Here is a 19,588-nt window from a genome sequence, read left to right as displayed (position 1 = left end):
CATGTGGGACAGCTCTTTCCTGCCTGATCCTGGTCAGGTGTACCCCATGACCATGTGCAGCATCTCTGGTGACTCCTAGTTTAACTCCGGTTTCCTGCTTTTCCAGCATGGCCATCACCTCTAATATGCTACTCTCTTCCTGAGATCACTTAGAAATGGTGAATCCAAACCCAATCTAAACTAACTCTCTCTAGAATGCACCAGGAGGGAGAACTGCTTTAGCTTCTTCAAGAAACAAAACAAGACAAAGCCTGCTGCCTATTCTACACCAGCCTTCCCCCACTACTTGAGGTTAGCAACCAGTTGCACACAATGTGCAACTCACTCTCTAGCATCTTCTTCAGCCAATACCCACTCTTCTCTGTTCAACTCCATCAACAACCTCAGGGCAGATTCCTGCTTTCACATGGAAACATACAACCAGCACAGTGATACGGCAAAGGACAAACCACTTAACAGCTTGTATCTTTGCTTTTCAGTCTGTAGTGGGTTGTTTACAACACTCTCCAATTTCTGTGAAGTAGTACTTCACATTTACAGAGCACGTTTGAGCCATGGATGAAAGGTACTGCTTGAGACATCTTCCACCTGTCGCAGCATCTGCCAGAGACCAGCACGTCACCTGGTTGTTGGTTGCCGCACATCTCCCAGGGCAGCCATTCACCCTCCTACAGCATCTTCAACTGCTGACAGGGGCCCAAGCCCTGGTGACCTTGCAGCCTTTAAAACCAGTGTGCTATGATGGCAGGTGAAAGAAGCCAGGCTAAAACAAGGATAGGAAATCACTTCAAATGCCATGGTAATGGTATAAGGTGACAGACATCCATTTGTTCCTAGGTTTTATCCCACTAAGTGTGACTGCAGTCACCCAGTACACTTTCCTGCCCTCACTGCAGCTGATGTTAATACAGGGAGGATTTTAAGTGGTGTTTATCATACAGCATCTCCCAGCAGTACTGGAGAGACAGCTGATGCCTTGTCAAGCTCACAAGGGCTGGAAAGTATCTGCATTTCAGATGCAGAAGTATTCCTCAAGAGCAATCAAAAGTGACCAGTCGCTGAGGCATGACCACAACTCAGTCCCTCTGTGGCCAGCTCCTGTGGAGATGATGGATTTTTAAAAGGCAGCGTTCACAGAAGAGCCACCCTCCAAAATTTGGTGCATTAGAACACCAAGCCCTTGAAGTACTTCCCATTTTGTGCTCCCGTGCTGGTGCTGAGAAGAGGGGTAAAGGAACAAGAGGACTGCAGGTATTGGTTTTACTGCCAGCTTGAAAGACCGCACTGACCTTCAACAGGGACCAGAGTATCTGCTCTGGTTTAAACTAATTGATACCTGAAATGACAGTGGGAAAACAGTGCCAGAACATAGAAACTCTACTTGCCTACGGCCTTTGCATGAAGTGTCTGAAGTGCATAATGACAGCACAGCACCACGGGTGGAAAGGTAATCTTCTTTTAAGCTGCTTTCAGCTGCTTTCAGCTGTAACCCCCTCTGGATGTACATGCCAGCACAAGCAGCTCCAGCTCCTGCTGGTTCTTCTAACAGCTTTTCATACGGCTACCTCAGTACCCGCGTTTGTGCCATGCAGCAAATGCAGCTGGCTGCAATTCTGTAGGCACTTTTATACATTGCACATGCAGATACATACAGACCTACTGAGCACCATCATCTTCCACATTCCACTAGAGAGCAAAAGAATTCTTCACAGTCCAGCAGGCGAAAGGCACTATGGTGGTCTCTGCTGAAACAGGATCCTGGGATAAACACTGCAGCACTCTGCTCTAAGTGCTATGCACTGACAAATACTTGAAGGAAGTCATTTCATGAGTGACTACTGTCAGTTTCAGTGGATGGCAACATAATAAATCGTGGCATTCAGCATTAGGCCAACCCCAGTAAGCCATAGCAAGGCATGAGCTAGACCTGTACTTGAATCTGAGTGCTTTTGCATGCTCAAGAATATTTGCCCACTCTTCTTTGCTGAAAACCCCAGGAGAACAAAGGATATTTTGAGGGAAATGTTTTAAACCTAAATGTGATGCAGCTTGCATAAAAGCTGAAGGAGGATATAAAATGCTCAAAGAGAGAGACTGGTGCTAGCCCTCTTGTTAGTTCTAGGATATACTGTTTCCTTCCCATTCATTAATAATTTTCTGTGAAACCTGTGTCTGAATAAGCCCTCTTGTGCACCGAATGTCAACAGGCCCTGAAGCCAACACCCTCCCAAAGTTGTACCAGCTTGAAACAGTTCAGTGTTTGGTAACCTGCACCTACAGAGGTGGTGCGAAAAGCAGAGCAATGTGGGTTGGCTTTTAAAGGTCAGGACTACTCCTCCAGAAGCAGCAGCCTGGGGCCACCTGCCCCAGAGGTGGATCTCACTGGCCCACTGGGGTCCCAGGACTATGCTTGTCATCCCCAGTGCCAGCTGACAGCAGGCAGGCTGGTTGTAAGCAACAGCCTCGGTCAATACACACCCCACTCCTGGGGGCTGTCCCATCTGTGTAAGGCTCACTTGAGTTGATGCCTTTGGCTGAGAACTGTGCTTCTCACCAGCTCTGCTCAAGCTTGGTCCTTGGACAAGCCACCAGGTCCAAAAAGAAGAAAGGCTGTCTGATACTTGGCCCATATTCAACTGAGTTTCTATACTCCCGGCCTACCAGAAATGGCGCATTCAACGGGATCAAGCCAAAGAAAACCAGCCCTCCCCCTGTGTGGCTCTCCACTGACACTGGCACTGCCACTCACTCCTGCAAAGACTGCATGAGAACCATGATGAGCGGTGCAAATGAGCAGTGTCTGGAAGATTCTGAAGTTTACTTGGTGCAGCAGAAACCAGGAGACCTGAGCCTTGTCCACCCATTCCCACCTGCACACAGTTTCCCTGCAGAGCAGCAACCATACTGATGCCAGGAAGAAGGTCCTTAAAAATTCCTGATATTTGGCTGTTGAGTGAGCCAAGAGCAGCTGGTAATCAGCGACACCACTGAGCTGGGGTAGTAGACAGAAATCCAGATGGAGGAAAGCCCATTGCTCACAGCAATTCACAAATGAAAAGCAAGCTGTTTTCTCAAAATTTATTTATTCTGAAAGTGTACAACCAGAATATAAAAATATTCTTTAGTGAAAGCAAAACAGAAAAGGGTAGGAAATGAATACCAAGTGAGAAACATTTGCATATTCCAGGGGAAGAAGTCTCCAGAGACAGAGCTTGGAGACTACTCAAGCTTGGAAGTTAAGGTCATATTTCTATTTTACAGGAACTTCCTATAGAAGATCCATAGTTATCTCATTGTGACTCATAACTCGGTGGAAGAGTTTTCGAGTTTTTTCTCTGAGAACCCAATTACTTCAAGTGCAACACACCAGTAAATGAAACCAGTGTGCAGCTTTATTTATTATTAGGTATTTGTTTCTCCTTATGATAACTGTATTATAGCTCCCACAAATATGCAAACCAGCTGAATTAGACCAGCATGCTTTCCTGAACATTTCCAACCTAAGCTTTGGTACTTTGCATGTTCTCCAATACCTGGATTTTTCTGACTAATTAACTCTTCCATTTGCTGGAAAATATTGAATGCAATTAGTAATTCAATGTGCAGTCTCAATGTATGCTGTGCCTAGCAGCTGAGCACTGTAAGAGAGGCCACTGCCTGGCAGAAGAACTAGAAATCTGAAAGATAAAAACACGATCTATGCACACTCCCACCAAGGCCTGCTGCAGAACTTAATTGGCAAGGTTAGCAATAAACGGGCTGCAGAGAATCACCAAGGTCATGCCCCAGTGCAAATCACAAACCAGTAACAAGTTATGACTGCCATGCTTAAAAATCAGAAATTACATTTGGTTCCTCACCTCACACTCCCCCATGCCAAGCTCCAGAGTATGTTCTGATCAAGTCAAGTCTATTCCTTTGCTCCTCTCAGTCCAGCTTTACCTCTTCAAGGGGAGATACAAATCACTCCATCCAGCCCTTCTGCAACTTCATCCAGCCTCTGTCTGCTCTCTTCCTGCAGTTGCTTCAGCTCTCTTGCCAGGCTGGCCTCTCTCATCTGCAGTTCTCTGATCACCTCTGTAGCACTGACAGTTGAAACAGACTCCTTGGATACAGACCTACCAAAGACCATTTTGCTGGCAGGATGTTTGCTTCTGAACACTAGTCTGTGTGAACCGTGCATTCTTTTTTTGGGAGGAGCACAAAGGTATGTAAGATCTAACAGTTTTAGTTCAACACTTTCCTGTATCTTTCTAGCAGTGGCAGAGAACCCCTCCTTTCGTAGCTCTTCCTCTCTGGTTTTCACCTGTAGAGAGAAGGAAAAAGGGGAAAAAAAACAGTATGGTAGATTTCTGCAAAAAAAATCCCCCTGCCAAGAAACAACACAAAATGTCATAACTGAACTAGGATGTACCAAAGAGAAAAAAGCCCACTGTGAGTGTAAGCTTAAGCGCATGGCAGTGAAAACTGAATTAAGCTAACATGTGCTTTCTACCAGGCAACAGCCTTGGTGACCAAAAAGCCACCTGTAGTCATTTGTTTTTGCAGATTCACCAGCCCCTCCACTGATGACTGATACACAGGGGCTCTGCATGCTTCCCTCTTACCCAGGAGTGGGCAGTTTGACTTCAGAGGAAAACACATGGCTCAAAAAGGGAGACACATCAGAGTGACTTCCATCACGGCTGCGCTTTAAGCCACCACACTGTTAGATTAATTGCCTCATGACTAACAGTCTTATTCCAGTTTGCAAATGCTTTCTGTACTTGGCAATTCTAAAAAGTAGGGATGACAACTGTAAGCGAGAAATTCCTTAATTCTTAATTCTCATTATGGGGTAACAAATCAAAGAAGGAAAATAATGGCGCAGAGACAAAGAAGGAGAGGCTAAGACCACAATGAGTACCAGACAGCACACTCACTTGAAGATGCGGCACAGTAAAACAAAGCTTTTCTCGTGACAGAATCACAGTCTGGACGATAAAAGCAATTGTTATGTACTGGTATTTCCCCAAAGCATTTGATTTAATGTTCTCTAACAATTTGATCTGAAGAACTTGCAAGATGGTAATTGTCTTGCCAGTTTTACTAGTGGATTAAACAAATTCAGTGACTCATCTCAAAATGCAGTTGTCGGTGGCGAAACATCCATAAGAAGAGGTATCCTGCTAAGGCCTTCAGGGAAACAGCTCTTGGTCCAATGACATTTTCTGTTTCTGCTACAGCAACAAGCCGCCAAATCAGCTCAGCCAAAAAGCAGCAAAGTTTCAGAAAAGTGATGGTGCCTCTGCAACCTGCACAAATCCAGAGCTCTCCTGGAACTTGTGCACAGTTCTAGAGTTCATGACTGAAAAAAAAAAACCCAGGGAAACAGATCAGGACTCAAAAGCAGGTCATGCAATGACTTGCAACGCAGAAAAGAAGCCTTACAGTATGAAACTTAAAGAGTTCAAATTATTCTGTTAACAGAGACAGATACATAATTTGGTTTAGAGCCTAAAAAAGTGATAAAGAAGCTGGTGAGAGACCAGACCTTGCTGACAAAGCCATAAGAAGATCAAATGGATGAAAATTTGAGTTTGATATTCTGCTTCAGAATAAGACATTGTTTCCTACTGTGAGGATAATGGACCATGAAATGCTTCACTGCAGCTCCGGGGATGAATCCCTCGGCCAAAGCTCACCTCAGGTCAAGCTCAGTGCTAATGACACCCCTTCCAGCCTTGAAACTGCTCTGCAACCCCTCCCTTCTCCGGCTGTGGGTGAAGCTGAACAACTCCTTACGGTTTTAAATCTGCAGATCTGCATTAAGATATTGGTACTTCACATATTAGGGCTTTGACAAATTCCCTGTAAAGTCAGGGATTATTCTGGCATCTCTCTGGGGCATCAGAGATTGGTCAGAGCTCAAAGCAGCACCAGCTGCAAGGACAAGAGTCCTAAAGTAGCAAAGCCCCCCCTGCCTTTGCCACTGTCAAGCTACAATTGCTCAGCTTCCATATCTGGAGAAAAAAGGTGGGCTTTTTCCATAGATTAGTCAGGAGGGTTTCACTACTGAAACCAGTTCAGAAGCTTATGACATACAGAGGATCAGCCTATGTTCTCTTATGGTATGAAACACAGGAGGCACAAGGGCTGCAGTCACAGCTGAATTTTCTCAGACACCAACTTCACCATGGCTTCACTCATCCCACATCTCTCATCAAACTATCTTCTTGAGTTTTTCAGCCAAGTAATTAATCCTCTCCACAGTCTTCTGATGTGTTATTCTCCCCCCCCTGCCCTCGCTCAAGAAAAAGATTAAGAAAAATCAATCAAATCAGAAAAGGAGTATATTTCTCTGATTTTTTCCTAACATATTAAAGGTCTCATGAATGCAGAACCATCCCTTAACAGAGACCACTGCTGATTAAGCCATTTGAATAGACAGTTGATGCCAAGAGAAGCCTGTCTTTATCTTTGTTCAAAAAACAAGGGTCTCTCTTTACCATAATCCCCAAGGAATTCCAGGACATCTGTTGCTGTTGGCTAAAAGACTATCCAAGGTCCTATTCTGCTACACCACTTTCAAAGAAACAAAACTGAAAAAAAATAAATTCAATGTTATCTGGTCTCTCCACTGCCAATGAATAAATGGAAAATCTTGTTTGCACAAAATGGATTTAACACTGGATAGGAAAAATTTCCCATTACTTACAAAGAATAAAATCACTCAGCAAACAGAGCCCACAAACTGTGATTTATTTTTCACATTAAACTCAGACAGAATACTAGTAGGGCTATGTAAAAGTATTCTAATGGAACACAGGTTTTCATACTCTCTACCGCCCAAAACTGGAGAATTTTCCATTGTGCAAGACACATGATGGAAAAGCATGCTCCTCTCAGCATTAAGTACATAAAGTTCTAATTCAATGCAATAGCAGGAATAGGAATTACTACACTGAAGCAGGATCAGCTGTAAGGACAATGTCAACAGCCTTACAGTTAGGCAGTCAGGAAGCAGAAGTAGTATACCAAATCCTGAAATCTGAGTACCAGAAGGGTACTGCACATGTTATCTTCTGCAAAGGAGAACAATATTTCCTGAGCCAACACCAGATACATTTAACAGGGTAAATTTTTAAAGTAATAAATATGAAATAAGAGAACAAGTTTAGCAAAGCACTATTTATTTTGTCTCAGCACAATCTGGAGCTGGAAAGCTAGCTCGAGTTTCTTTTTGCACTCTTCTTCCTGGTAAGCTCTGAAACCATATGCATGTCCACAAATACTCTTGTTACGGTCTGTAGATTTCAATAGCTAAAATTCTCTGAGGGTTACCTTCAAGTAATATTCTTTACTCTTCTCACATACTGAACGCTTGTGATAATACTCAATAACCTCCTCTTGTACAGTTAATTGATGCTCTTTAACAGCTTGCTGTCTCCCATTAGTCAGCACACAATTATTCTACACTGCAACACAATCTCAGCAGACTACTTTGTATTAAACAAACATATTGTAATAGATTAGGAGCCTCAGCATTTTGTGCCTGCCCGTCTCTATCCCACTGCTATGCCTTTCAGTCTCAATCTACCAGCTGGAAGTTGAATTCCCAATTAGGTACGTAGTGCTGTCTGACAAATTCTGCACATCATCTTTGCATAAATACAACAACACGATAATCATTGTTTCCACTTCTACAACACCAACCTCATCCCAAAGGGACCTGCTGCATTTTGAGAAAAGCCACACCAAACACAGAGGGAATCAGCTGAAGGGGAACCAGCATCTTCAAACTGACACAGATCCCACTCTGCAGCGAGTACTAATTTGGTGAGCTGTTCACAACAGCACAACAGAGCAGTCACTCACAGATGCTGTAACTGAGGCTGTGGAAGTGTGCTGTCCCTCTACGCACTCCATGGTCAATGTAGAATCATAGAATAGCTAGGGTTGGAAAGGACCTTAAGATCATCTAGTTCCAGCCCCCTGCCATGGGCAGGGACACCTCACACTAAACCATCTCACCCAAGGCTCTCTCCAACCTGGCCTTGAACACCGCCAGGGATGAAGCATTCACAACCTCCCTGGGCAACCCATTCCAGTGCCTCACCACCCTAACAGGAAGGAACTTCCTCCTTATAGCCAATCTAAAATTCCCCTGTTTAAGTTTGAACCCATTACTCCTTGTCCTGTCACTACAGTCCCTCATGAAGAGTCCATCCCCAGCATCCCTATAACTCCCCTTCAGATACTGGGAGGCTGCTATGAGGTCTCCATGCAGCCTTCTCTTCTCCAGGCTGAACAGCCACAGCTTTCTCAGCCTATCTTCATACAGGAGGTGCTCCACTCCCCTGATCATCCTCGTGGCCCTCCTCTGGACTTGTTCCAACAGTTCCATGTCCTTTTTATGTTGAGGACACCAGAACTGCACACAATACTCCAGGTGAGGTCTCACAAGACCACAGTAGAGGGGCAGGATCACCTCCTTCGACCTGCTGGTGATGCTCCTTTTGATGCAGCCCAGGATACGGTTGGCTTTCTGGGCTGTGAGCACACACTGAAGCTGGCTCATGTTCATTTTCTCATTGACCAACACTCCCAAGTCCTTCTCCACAGGGCTGCTTTGAATCTCTTCTCTGCCCAACCTGTAGCTGTGCCTGGAATTGCTCCAACTCAGGTGTAGGACCTTGCACTTGGCATGGTTAAACTTCATAAGGTTGGCATACCCTACCAGGCTTCCTATTCCGAAGACCATGATCTGCTATCAGGAGCCTCCCATGACATACAACTGTCCTCACCAGCCCTACAACGGCTGCAGATGGACAGATGTCACAAGTGAACACCAAGGCAAGTACTCCAGCTGGGTTCCTTCTAGCTCATCACCTCACCATGTCACTGACCTCTGACTGGAGTATGATACTGGCCAAACTGCCCCACGTGCTCCTATATGATTTCCTTTAGAAGAACTTCAGTCTTCCAGAAGACCACTGTAAGTTTTCAAAAGGTATTAAAAACTAAAGAGAAAGCTATAATAATTTTTGTGTTCTAAGGAGAAGCCAGTGAATGAGTGTAGTTGCAGATATAAGTATTGCATCTTAGACTATGGAATGAAAAGGGATGGAAATGACAGACAACCTGCACTGCCCTTCCCAAACCTGGTACAGTGCAAAGAGTTGTGATGTGCACAGACACTGCTGGCAGATTCACATGTGGGAATATGCAAAGAATAAGCACTAGAATGAAATGGATCTCTTTAACATCAGCTGGAGAGTGGGAAGAGACAGGTGGCCTCTAGTTCCTGACATCCTGGAATTAAGTCAGGCACGACATCCATCAGGTGTGGAAAGGATTTCCATCTCCCCAGGGACAACATCATGACTGATGCTGCATTTCCAAAAAGTTCAGGCTGAGGAAAATGGCCAAGTCAAAACAGAAAAGGGTGAGCCCACTCCAGAGCTGGAAAGGGGCAGTGAGACGAGGCATATCCAGAAAACAGGCTGAGCAGGCAGCTTGGCTCAGTCCGCACCATGGTGGATTAACTGATGCACCGATGCACAGGAGAGACTTCAAGCCTGCAAACACCTACACACACGGTTCATTTTCCCAGTGCTTCCTCATTCCCACCTTCTCTGAAATTTCTTCTAACCTGAGATACTACTGGCTGTCCTTTTCATACAGACAGCTATCTCAGCTATTTTCAGTCCCGGGAATCTTTTGGCTATGAATAAATTTTACAGCAATGAGTTCAGCAGGCAAATCATGGAAAAGGTGTCACACATTTTAAATAAGCTGCCATCCACTTTCTTCACATGTTCCACTGTTTTGAGGCCAGAACAGTAATATCCCAATTCACCTCCTCTGGACGTATGCAAATTCATCATGTGGACAGTCTCAGGTTTTCAGCTGCTCATCTTGTAGAGGTCTATATCTATAAACTGCTTAGCTGACCTATACATTTAGCTCATTTAACTCTCCTCAAAGAGGAGACGTTCCAGCCCTCTACAATTATTGCTATGGTTTCCTCAGCTCTTTCACATTTGCTTGCAACCTTGCTGGTAATGAGCTTCCCAAGAGCTTTGTGTCATTCTGCACAGCTCAAACATCCCTGAAAGCCTGATCTGTCTCAGAGTGTTAACAGCTTACTAATGAAAAGTACAGGAAAAATTATGCACAAAATGGTTCTTTTTTGGTTAAGAAGCAAGCTGAATGTGAACTTACTTGGAGAGATTTTTACCAACATACAAGACATCCCAAAGAGATGCTAAGAGATCTAGATCTCTCTTTAAAGATGATGTTATTTAAATAGCATCATGTTATTTAAATAATTTACAGTAATGACCTAACAAAAGTGACAATCTTCCAAATGCTGAAATCAACATTTCAGCTTTTAAAACTTCACATGGCAACCTAAAAGCCCCAGAAACCAAATGAATGTTCTGCCTTTCGGTTATGTACTTGAAGGAAGCCACTAGCTAAAGTTTAATACGCAACAGCAATGAAAGATCCAAAAACCTATTTTGAGCAATAGAGCAGGGGGAGGCATAGGAGCATTTCTATTTTATGATTGCGTTGTTGCCAACTTCGAGGAAGGAGCAGCAAACCAAATTGTTGGTGCTGCTTTCAAAGTGGATGATAAAGACCAGAATCATGTCATTATTTTTAAATGACAATCTCTTCAAATTATTCTAGCTTTGCAGAAGTGGCTGTAATAACAGTATTGCTCAGAAAAACAAACTGCACAAGCCTAGAAATAGCATTTTCTGCCTCCAGTCCTATCTGTCCACTCCTCTCTTGTGTTTCTCTTATGAATAGGGCGAAGACCCCATATGCATACAGCATGAAATACAAATTATTCTGGCCATTGTGTACAGACACTGCACAGAAAAATCTCAGATCTTGTCTTTTTGGGTTGGGGAGTGAAGGAAATTAGGAAATATAAATGGATGCAATATCCAAGCCACCAAGTCATACTGCCTTTTCTATCAGGGCATAATCACTCAATACCTTTCATAAACTCATCTAGTCCCTCTGGAAACACCAAACAGCATTTGACTTGTGAAAAGTTTTATTCCTAAAGGAAACTAATTTCCAAGCTTTATTTTAAGGCTGTCACATCTAAGATGGCCCCCTGTACCTAGGGAGTTGAAGAGTGAAGTGGAATATGATATGTCTGAAAATACATGATTAATGTATTACATTAATGTAATGTAATGGGCCAGACTGCAGAAACAGAAGAGACCTGCCAGGCCAGCCAGTGCCCTCACCTGCCTGGCTCCCAATAGCTCCTGAGCACATCACAGTAGCCCAAGCACAGGCACTGAGAGACATTCTCCAAGTTAGAGGAGCTTCTTGGAGCTTTCAGTCTCCATGTATACTGAGCAGGCTCATTCAACAGACAAGCATCAATTATAGATAAAGATCTGTAAGTTAAAAATGAAAGCAGGATAAGCACAGACATACTGGCATGCTCAGAAACTGCCATGAAGAAATCCTGACAGCTGAGTGCTGGAAACCAGGCGTGGCAAATTAAGGTTAGTTTAGGAGTTTTCAGTCTCCAGGCTGGAATCCAGATCTGTCCAGGGGCTGAACCTTGCTAATACTTCTCATTAATCAGTCCAAGCCTGAGTAACACTTTATAGATGATCACTGTTCATACCTTTTGCTGTCTTGCAGTTTGTATGTAGTTGTTTATTCCACTACTACCCAGCAAGAAAAACCTTGCAGAACTGCAATCCCAGCTGAAAGTCTATCTGGGATACAGAAAACAGGACAGAGGAGGATTTGCAGACTACTTGTAAGAAAGCCCTCCTTGTCAGCACTGTAACAACAGCACCAAGTACAAAAGGAAAGAGAGCAAAAGGAAGTAATAAGCAGAAGTATATCAATAACATAGAAGGGTGAAGAGCAGAGTCCTCTATAAGCACAGCAGAAAGATCTGTAAGCATTAAATAAAAGTGGAATACAAGAAAAATAGTCACAGGGATCCTGCAATGCCAACCTGCAACCTCTCTGTGCTCCTATACAAGAATTTCCTAGCTATACAATACACATTCTGCACACCTTACTGCATGTGGAGCAGTGCTGAAAAACATCCACCATGGTCTGTCTGTGAAAGGAGATGCCCAAGCAAAATTCAGCTTAAAGATCACTAGAGATAGCACAAACTCAACAAGCCAACTCCATGGCTCTCCATGTTTGTCACTGTTTTCTGTACAGAACAGTTATTTATAACTCAAGTGTTTTGTGTGCTTGTGCGTCCTCAAAGGCATTAAAATAAAGCCCTTTCCACACATATATAGAGTGAGGGCTTTACACTTCTTTAACAATAAACAAATAATAACTTGGCTACATGGACAGTTTCTTTTGTTTGCCCCCTCCCTTTTTTTTTTTTTTGAACAATCATGTTTAAGTGTATGACAAATTCTTCCTTAGTGATAAGACAGTGACCCATTCAGCTTCAGACACAAAGGCACCATTTCAAGGGATGCTGTGAATATGTAAGTGATGGAAAATCAAGTCCTGCAGCTCCCACTTCGGGGAAAAATTATGGAGCGAGGGTGACATGACCCTGCAGAGACCACAAAGAAGTTCAAACATTTGCTGAACAATGAATTCCAAGAAAATCAGACCCCCAATCTTAAGAAAAACATCTAAATGGATTTTGCTGCTTATATAAAAAAAAAAAAAAAAACAGGAACAAAACCAAAACCATGAGTTAAAGCAAAAGCAGTATCTGCATTCAGCTGTTCTAGAAACACTACAACACTGAGTAAGCAGGTGTTTTAGTACAAAAAAAAAAAATACCTTACTCTAATTTCAAATTCATGTTTTATAGTAACTTGCCAAATGTAATTTCAAACCTCTAAGAAAGTTACAGAGTTATTCTGCAGCTCTATAAAACTTGTCTTACTGAATCAAGCTTCTTTGCTGTAAGCTTTCAAGGTTTTTAATTCTCTGCTGCAATTTCTGCACACTGAAGAGTAACCAGTTAAAAATGCTGGAAATCATAATTTTCTATTTTAATAGCTGAACACTTCCCACACTGTCCTGCCCAAATGAGGTTTCTTTCTTTTTGTGAGATCCTTGATGTTCTTCTGAAATAGCCCATTTAATACCAGTTCTCATGCATTTGTGGATTTAAAGCCATAATAAACTGTTTGATAAGTCTAAGCTACCACAAAGCACAGGCTACAGTATCTCACCTAGTAATTTCTGCAATGTTCTACTACATTTTGGTAAGCTACAGGGTCTATTCTAGAAACATGTACTTCTGGGTTTTTTTTTAACACAGGCTCCAGCAGATTGAGAAACTACCCTATCACTGTGTTATCTCAGCAGTGAAATACATCTATGGTTAAAAATATGTTCCTTTTCAGCGAGCTCTGCCTTAGCCACTGCGTCTTTCATCTGAAGTCTTATATCCTCAAAACTCCACTTCTGTCTAAAAACTTGCAGAACATGATCCAGCTGTAACTTTGCCTTGGTTAAATTACACTATTCTCACCTGTCAAAAAGACAGACCAAATAATTCATTTGTTATGCCTCCTTTAATCCTTTCCAACCTTTTAACCATTTTCCAGTTGTGATGGTGGTTTAGGTGGGGCCAACACATCTCATTAAGCTCCAAATTGTGATCAATATCTTATCCTCCATTTAATGACCAGAAGCAGATAGCAACACTTAGTTGCCAATAACCTAACCAATTCTCCATGACCCACTACCTTCTATTTCATAAGGCCATGAAATGGAAAGGTTTGCACGTATCCAAAACCTGCTGCTGCAGGCAGGTCAAACTGGTTTGAAGTACACACATGGGTATCTCTTACTAAACCAAAAGCCCAGCAACAGTACGAAATTCATATAATTTCTTTTGGCTTAACAGTAACTATAAACAGATAAAGCAGAATTTCACCTTAATATAGAATCATAGAATAGATAGGGTTGGAAAGGACCTTAAGATCATCTGGTTCCAACCCCCCTGCCATGGGCAGGGACACCTCACACTAAACCATCTCACCCAAGGCTCTCTCCAACCTGGCCTTGAACACCGCCAGGGATGGAGCATTCACAACCTCCCTGGGCAACCCATTCCAATGCCTCATCACCCTTGCAGTAAAGAACTTCCTCTTTATAGCCAATCTAAAATTCCTCTGTTTAAGTTTGAACCTGTTACCCCTTGCGCTATCACTACAGAACCTAATGAACAGTCCATCCCCAGCATCCCTATAACCCCCCTTCAGATACTGGAAGGCTGCTATGAGGTCTCCACGCAGCCTTCTCTTCTCCAGGCTGAACAGCCACAGCTCTCTCAGCTTATCTTCATAACAGGAGGTGCTCCACTCCCCTGATCATCCTCGTGGCCCTCCTCTGGACTTGTTCCAACAGTTCCATGTCCTTTTTATGTTGAGGACACCAGAACTGCACACAATACTCCAGGTGAGGTCTCACAAGAACAGAGTAGAGGGGCAGGATCACCTCCTTCGACCTGCTGGTGATGCTCCTTTTGATGCAGCCCAGGATACGGTTGGCTTTCTGGGCTGCGAGCGCACACTGTCAGCTCATGTTCACCCCCAAGTCCTTTTCTGCAGGGCTTCTCTGAATCACTTCTCTGCCCAACCTGTAGCTGTGCCTGGGATTGCTCCGACCCAGGTGTAGGACCTTGCACTTGGCATGGTTAAACTTCATGAGGTTGGCATCAGCCCACCTCACAAGCGTGTCGAGGTCCCTCTGGATGGCATTCCTTCCCTCCAGCGTATCAACCAAACCACACAGCTTGGTGTCATCGGCAAACTTGCTGAGGGTGCACTCAATCCCACTGTCCATGTCACCATGTTAATATAATTACTAATTCCTAACTTGTTATTAGTTCCGCAAGAAGAAAAATTTTAGGCCTTACGAACTGGTGGCGAATAAATAAAAAGGGTGATCCCAAAGTAGTATTAATGCGTGCACTATTTGTACTATAAACTATGAAGACATTTTAGAAGGGCTGTAAAGCTGAGCTATAGCAACTGACAGAAGATGTAATTATACAAGCAGCTGCATTCCAAATTTTGCCAGGATTTGCAATTTCCTGCAATTAGAGAGGAATGTATGAATCTCCATCTTATGCATGCTAAAGCAAAATATTCACTACTGAAATGCTAGCTTCCCAGCATACCTATTATCTTTCCAAAACAGATTGACAGGGAAGCCATGGAGAGGCAATGAACCTATTTCATACAGGAATAGAAGGCCATCTTTTAACTGGGGGAGGAGTCCTCTGAGAAGAAACTAAAAATATAGTTGTAATACCAGGAATGCACATAGCTGCATCCAATGAGAACAGCTACCATGGACTGGCATGGCACTGCTGCTCTCTGCTTCCTTTTACTGTATACGCTGAATACTGCAAAGCCCTTTGTAAGCCTTCAGAACAACATCCACACTCTTCTCCAATGGAAAACTCTTAGCTGGTGAGGAGGCATAGTAACGGAAAGTTAGAAGTTAATTAAAGCATTTGAATGAAAGAACTTTATAAAGAGGAGTGACCTGAACTTGCCTGGTTTTTGTTGAAGATTTTTGTTGGGTTTGTTTAGTTTGTTCTGCAGGGTTTTTGTTCTGTGGCATTTTTTGGTTGGTTGGTTTGGGGTGGGTTTTTTTTTTTTAAGATATAATCAAATGGGTCTATATTTAGACTCCTGTATCTAAATACCACACTGATGTGAGTCAGAAGTCAGTTTAGCTTAAGATAAAGGAAAATGATACAGGATTAAGAAAACAGGAAAATAACATCAATATTTTTCAGGGTCTTTACCAGAAAACTATAATGTATAGCTCCAAATATCAATACAAAACACAAAACCAAACAACTGATAAAAGCATTGCCTGTTTGCTGAGCTTACAAGTATCTGTCCCACAGGCAAAGCAAAAGGCAAATTAATCCTCTTAGGCCTCAAATCAACTGAACTCTGTGACTGCTGTGAGCAGACTTGCTTTCAGTAAGGGCTTCACCCAGCTCTCCCGCAACAGAGATGCACTGCATCCTACACAATCACAGAATGGTTTGGGTTGGAAGAGACCTTAAAGATCATTTAGTTCCAACCCCTTGCATGGGGAGGGATACCTTCCACTAGATCAGGTTGCTTAAAGCCCCAGCCTGGCCTTCAACACTTCCAGAGATGGGGCAGACACAACTTCTTGAGGCAACCTGTTCCATGCCTCACCACCCTCAAAGTAAACAATTTCTTCCAAAAATATCTACTCTTAAGTCTTACCCTCTGTAAGCTTAAAGCCATTTCCCCTTGTCTTGTCCCTACATATCCTTGTAAAAAGTCCCTCTCCATATTTCTTGTAGGCTCCCTTTAGGTACTGGAAGCTGCTCCAAGGTGTCCCAGAGCCTCCTCCAGGCTGAAGAGACCCAACTCTCTTGGCCTGTTATCATAGGCGACGTGTTCCGGCTCTTGGAGCATCTTCATGGCTGTCATAGTTTAAGCCCAGCCAGTAACTCAGTATCATGCTGCCACTTGCTCACTTCCTATCCCTACCCCTCCCCGGGTGGGATGGGGAGGAGAATCAAGAGAATGTAAAACCCATAGATTGAGATAAGAACAGTTTAATAACTAAAATACAGTAAAATATAGTGATAATATTAATAGGGAACTACAGAAATTAAAAAAAAAAAGAAAAAACCTATAAATTAAAGCTCAGAAAACACAAGTGATGCACACTACAATTGGTCACCACCTGCTGACTGATGCCCAGCCTGATCTGAGCAGCAATCCGTCTCTTCTGGGTAACCCTCCCCCAGTTTCTGTACTGAGCACAATGTGCTGTTGTATGGAATATCCCTCTGGCTACTTTGGGTCAGGTGTCCTGTTTCTGCTCCCTCCTGGCTTCTTGTGCCTCTCCTCATTGGCAGAGCATGACAGACCAAAAAGTCCTTGATCCGGATAAGTGCTACTGAGCAACAACTAAAACATAGGTGTGTTATCAGCATTGTTCTCAGACTAAAGCCAAAACAAAGCACTGCACCAGCTACTAGGAAGAGAAGTATCTCAGTCACAGCTGAAACCAGGACAGTGGCCCTCACTTGGAGAGTGATACCCTCAAAAGAGATACACAAAGAGGCCTTTGGGTTGGGCTACTAAAGGACAGACCTGAGGGAAACAGCCCAGAACAAAGGCAGTAATGCTGAAAGCCTCATGAGACAAAACCCTCTCACACAAAGCTACAAAGAAGTTTCCTGTTGTATGGGTATCTTCTGAACTCTGTTGCTGAGATTTTCAGCATGAGTAATTTGCTTGTGCAGTGGTTAGTTAACTTTTGAGGAGAACAACTGAACGCAAAGAATGTAATGTGTTTATTCTATTGACGCAAGTCTGGACTGAACCAGCCAGCAACAAATCTTAAAATAATAAACAGTCTTCAAAGAAATCAGCAATTTCTACATCAGCTCTGTTCACCTAAGGAGGACGCTCGCAGTGCCAGCATGAAAAGTGAAAACATGAAGCATCAGCAAGAGCATATAACAAGATGGCCAGAATCACTGTGCTCTGGAGCTAGAAGTTCAACTAAACCTCTTCAGCTACTTTCTGAGAAGACACACAAGCCCATCACCTGGTACAGTCCTGCTGCTCTCAGGAAGGTAGGACAGCTCCAGGCAGCAGCATCAAACTTGCAGATTCCTTATCATCAACTACAAGGAGACAAAGTTCAGGCTTGTGAAAGTCCTATATGCCACACAATTTGGAATGTGCACCACAGAGAATAAGAGATAGACACCTATTTTCTTTTCCAAGTTACAGACCTTCAGCATTTTACAGTACTAAAAAAAAAATCCATTCTAACAGGCTGGCCTTTTATAATTAATTTCTTTTTAACTACAGCTTTATCTCTAAACTTTTCAAAATCCTTGAATTCAATTAGAAGACCACACAAATTAATGTAGTAATAGGCACACACTGAAAATACATGATATGAAAACTGGAGTGTGTCAGTGTAACTAATTTAGACACTTGTAAAAAGGTTGCAGAGCTACTTTGAAAAAGACCCTGACAACTACAAATTACAAAGGTAGGCAACAGACAAGTATTGCTTCATATAATAAATTGCTCACTTATTTTTCAATTTGTTCTTCCAAACTTTTATCTTGGGCAGCAGAGACAAACACTGATGATATATCATCTCAGATCTAAGTGACTTTGCAGAGGCTTGGAGGGCCCCACATTGTTTTAAGCACAGCTTTGTTGCTGCACAATGTGGAAGTAGCAGCTCTCTAGAAACACTGCTGCTTGTGACTTACACTTTTCTCTATTATCCTGCTTTGGGTGAACAGGATGTGAAGCAAATTCAAGCAGTACAGTCCCTGCACAGACAGCCAAACAAAAGGAATGTTTGTATAAACCACTCCTAAAACAAACTGATGAAAGGAAGGCATTGTCACCTAATCATACAAACTTACAAAAAAGGGTCTTTCTTATGCAAAAATACAAGGAAAAAACCAAACCAAACCAAAAACAACCACCAAAGAAACCCCACACAAAACCCAGCCACAACTAGAGTTTCTTTACCCCCAGACTGGTTTGGTTTTCAGTTAGAAAACACTCCCTTGTCCCTTCCAGGGGCTTTGCACGACCACTGCAAAACCTCCACCAGCACCCACTCCTGCAGCTCTTCCCCCTGCTTTTGGGGGAGGCAGCAACAGTGCATCCAGAGCAGCAAAGGCCACTCCATCAATCCAGCCACTCCATCAATCCAGCCTATCCACAACTATGGCATGAGGTAAATGAAGATTTGTCTACATAAAACATTTTCAAAGTTTCAATGAAAAAGCAGACATTTTCTAAAGCCACTACTCCTAAAATGCATTCAGCAATTTCTCTTATTAGCTCACAGTTTTGGTGGTGAGTAGCAGCTGTAGGTGGATCTGAAACTGCCCGAATGGCCATCATGACTCTTGCAGCAAGGGCCGGGCCCCACAGCTAGCCAGCAAAGAGAAAACCAAACTGCTCTCAGTGTTTTGAGAGAGCTGCAAAGATGAAAAGTTAGAAATGGTGAGTTCTGAGCTCAGAAGTGTACTAAAGCTTTATTTAGATGGATTTCTTGCTGGGAAGAGGAGATGTGACAATATTAAGTTACAGATCTACTTTTATGTCAGCTGTTCTATAAGCACAAAGGACAAAGACACAGAAATGAGTTGAATACTTTGTTCTCTTATGATCAAGTACCCTTGATTCAGGGCAGACAGAGAAAAAGGCCAAGGTTAAGGGGAAAAAAGAAATTAAAGTTAAGCTTTGAATGCATGAATGCAAACAGTCCTCCTAAAGCACCTCTATCAACTCACCTAAAAAGCAAACACTACTGCAAAGTGCACAGCACTTGTTACTCTTGCTGGAGGAGGAAGAACCCATCCCAGCAGTCTGCCCAGAGTTGTAAAGTAAGCTAGATACCTCCTGGAAGTTACTGTCCCCAAAACCCACTCTGAAAGGTTCAGTGAAACACACTAAAAGTGCTTCTGGTAGAGCTGCTCTAAAATCCAGCCACTGGCTACGGTGTTTAATATGGCCTCTGTCAGCCAGAATTATCTGTGTCCCCAAGATACTGTCCTTGTAGAGGACAA

General features: G+C 43.0%; 1 protein-coding gene across 5 annotated transcripts in view; it reads right to left on the bottom strand.

Annotated features, from left to right (window-relative positions):
• Positions 1 to 3,064: 3,064 nt before the first annotated feature.
• Positions 3,065 to 19,588, bottom strand: part of TEDC1 (tubulin epsilon and delta complex 1) — a 76,851-nt gene continuing 60,327 nt past the window's right edge. For all 5 annotated transcript variants that reach the window (XM_062616290.1, XM_062616293.1, XM_062616291.1 and 2 more), the window contains one exon: positions 3,065 to 4,306. In XM_062616290.1, coding sequence (XP_062472274.1) covers positions 3,947 to 4,306 — 360 coding nt within the window. In that variant the 3' untranslated portion in view covers positions 3,065 to 3,946. The remainder of the gene's footprint in view (positions 4,307 to 19,588) is intronic.

Source organism: Pezoporus occidentalis, unplaced genomic scaffold (assembly GCF_034315485.1).
Source record: "Pezoporus occidentalis ecotype Australia unplaced genomic scaffold, CSIRO_AGI_Poc_V1 ctg189, whole genome shotgun sequence".
In the NCBI taxonomy this organism is placed as follows: domain Eukaryota; kingdom Metazoa; phylum Chordata; class Aves; order Psittaciformes; family Psittacidae; genus Pezoporus; species Pezoporus occidentalis.
Note: the sequence above shows the minus strand (reverse complement) of the source record. Positions and strands in the feature narration are given on the sequence as shown.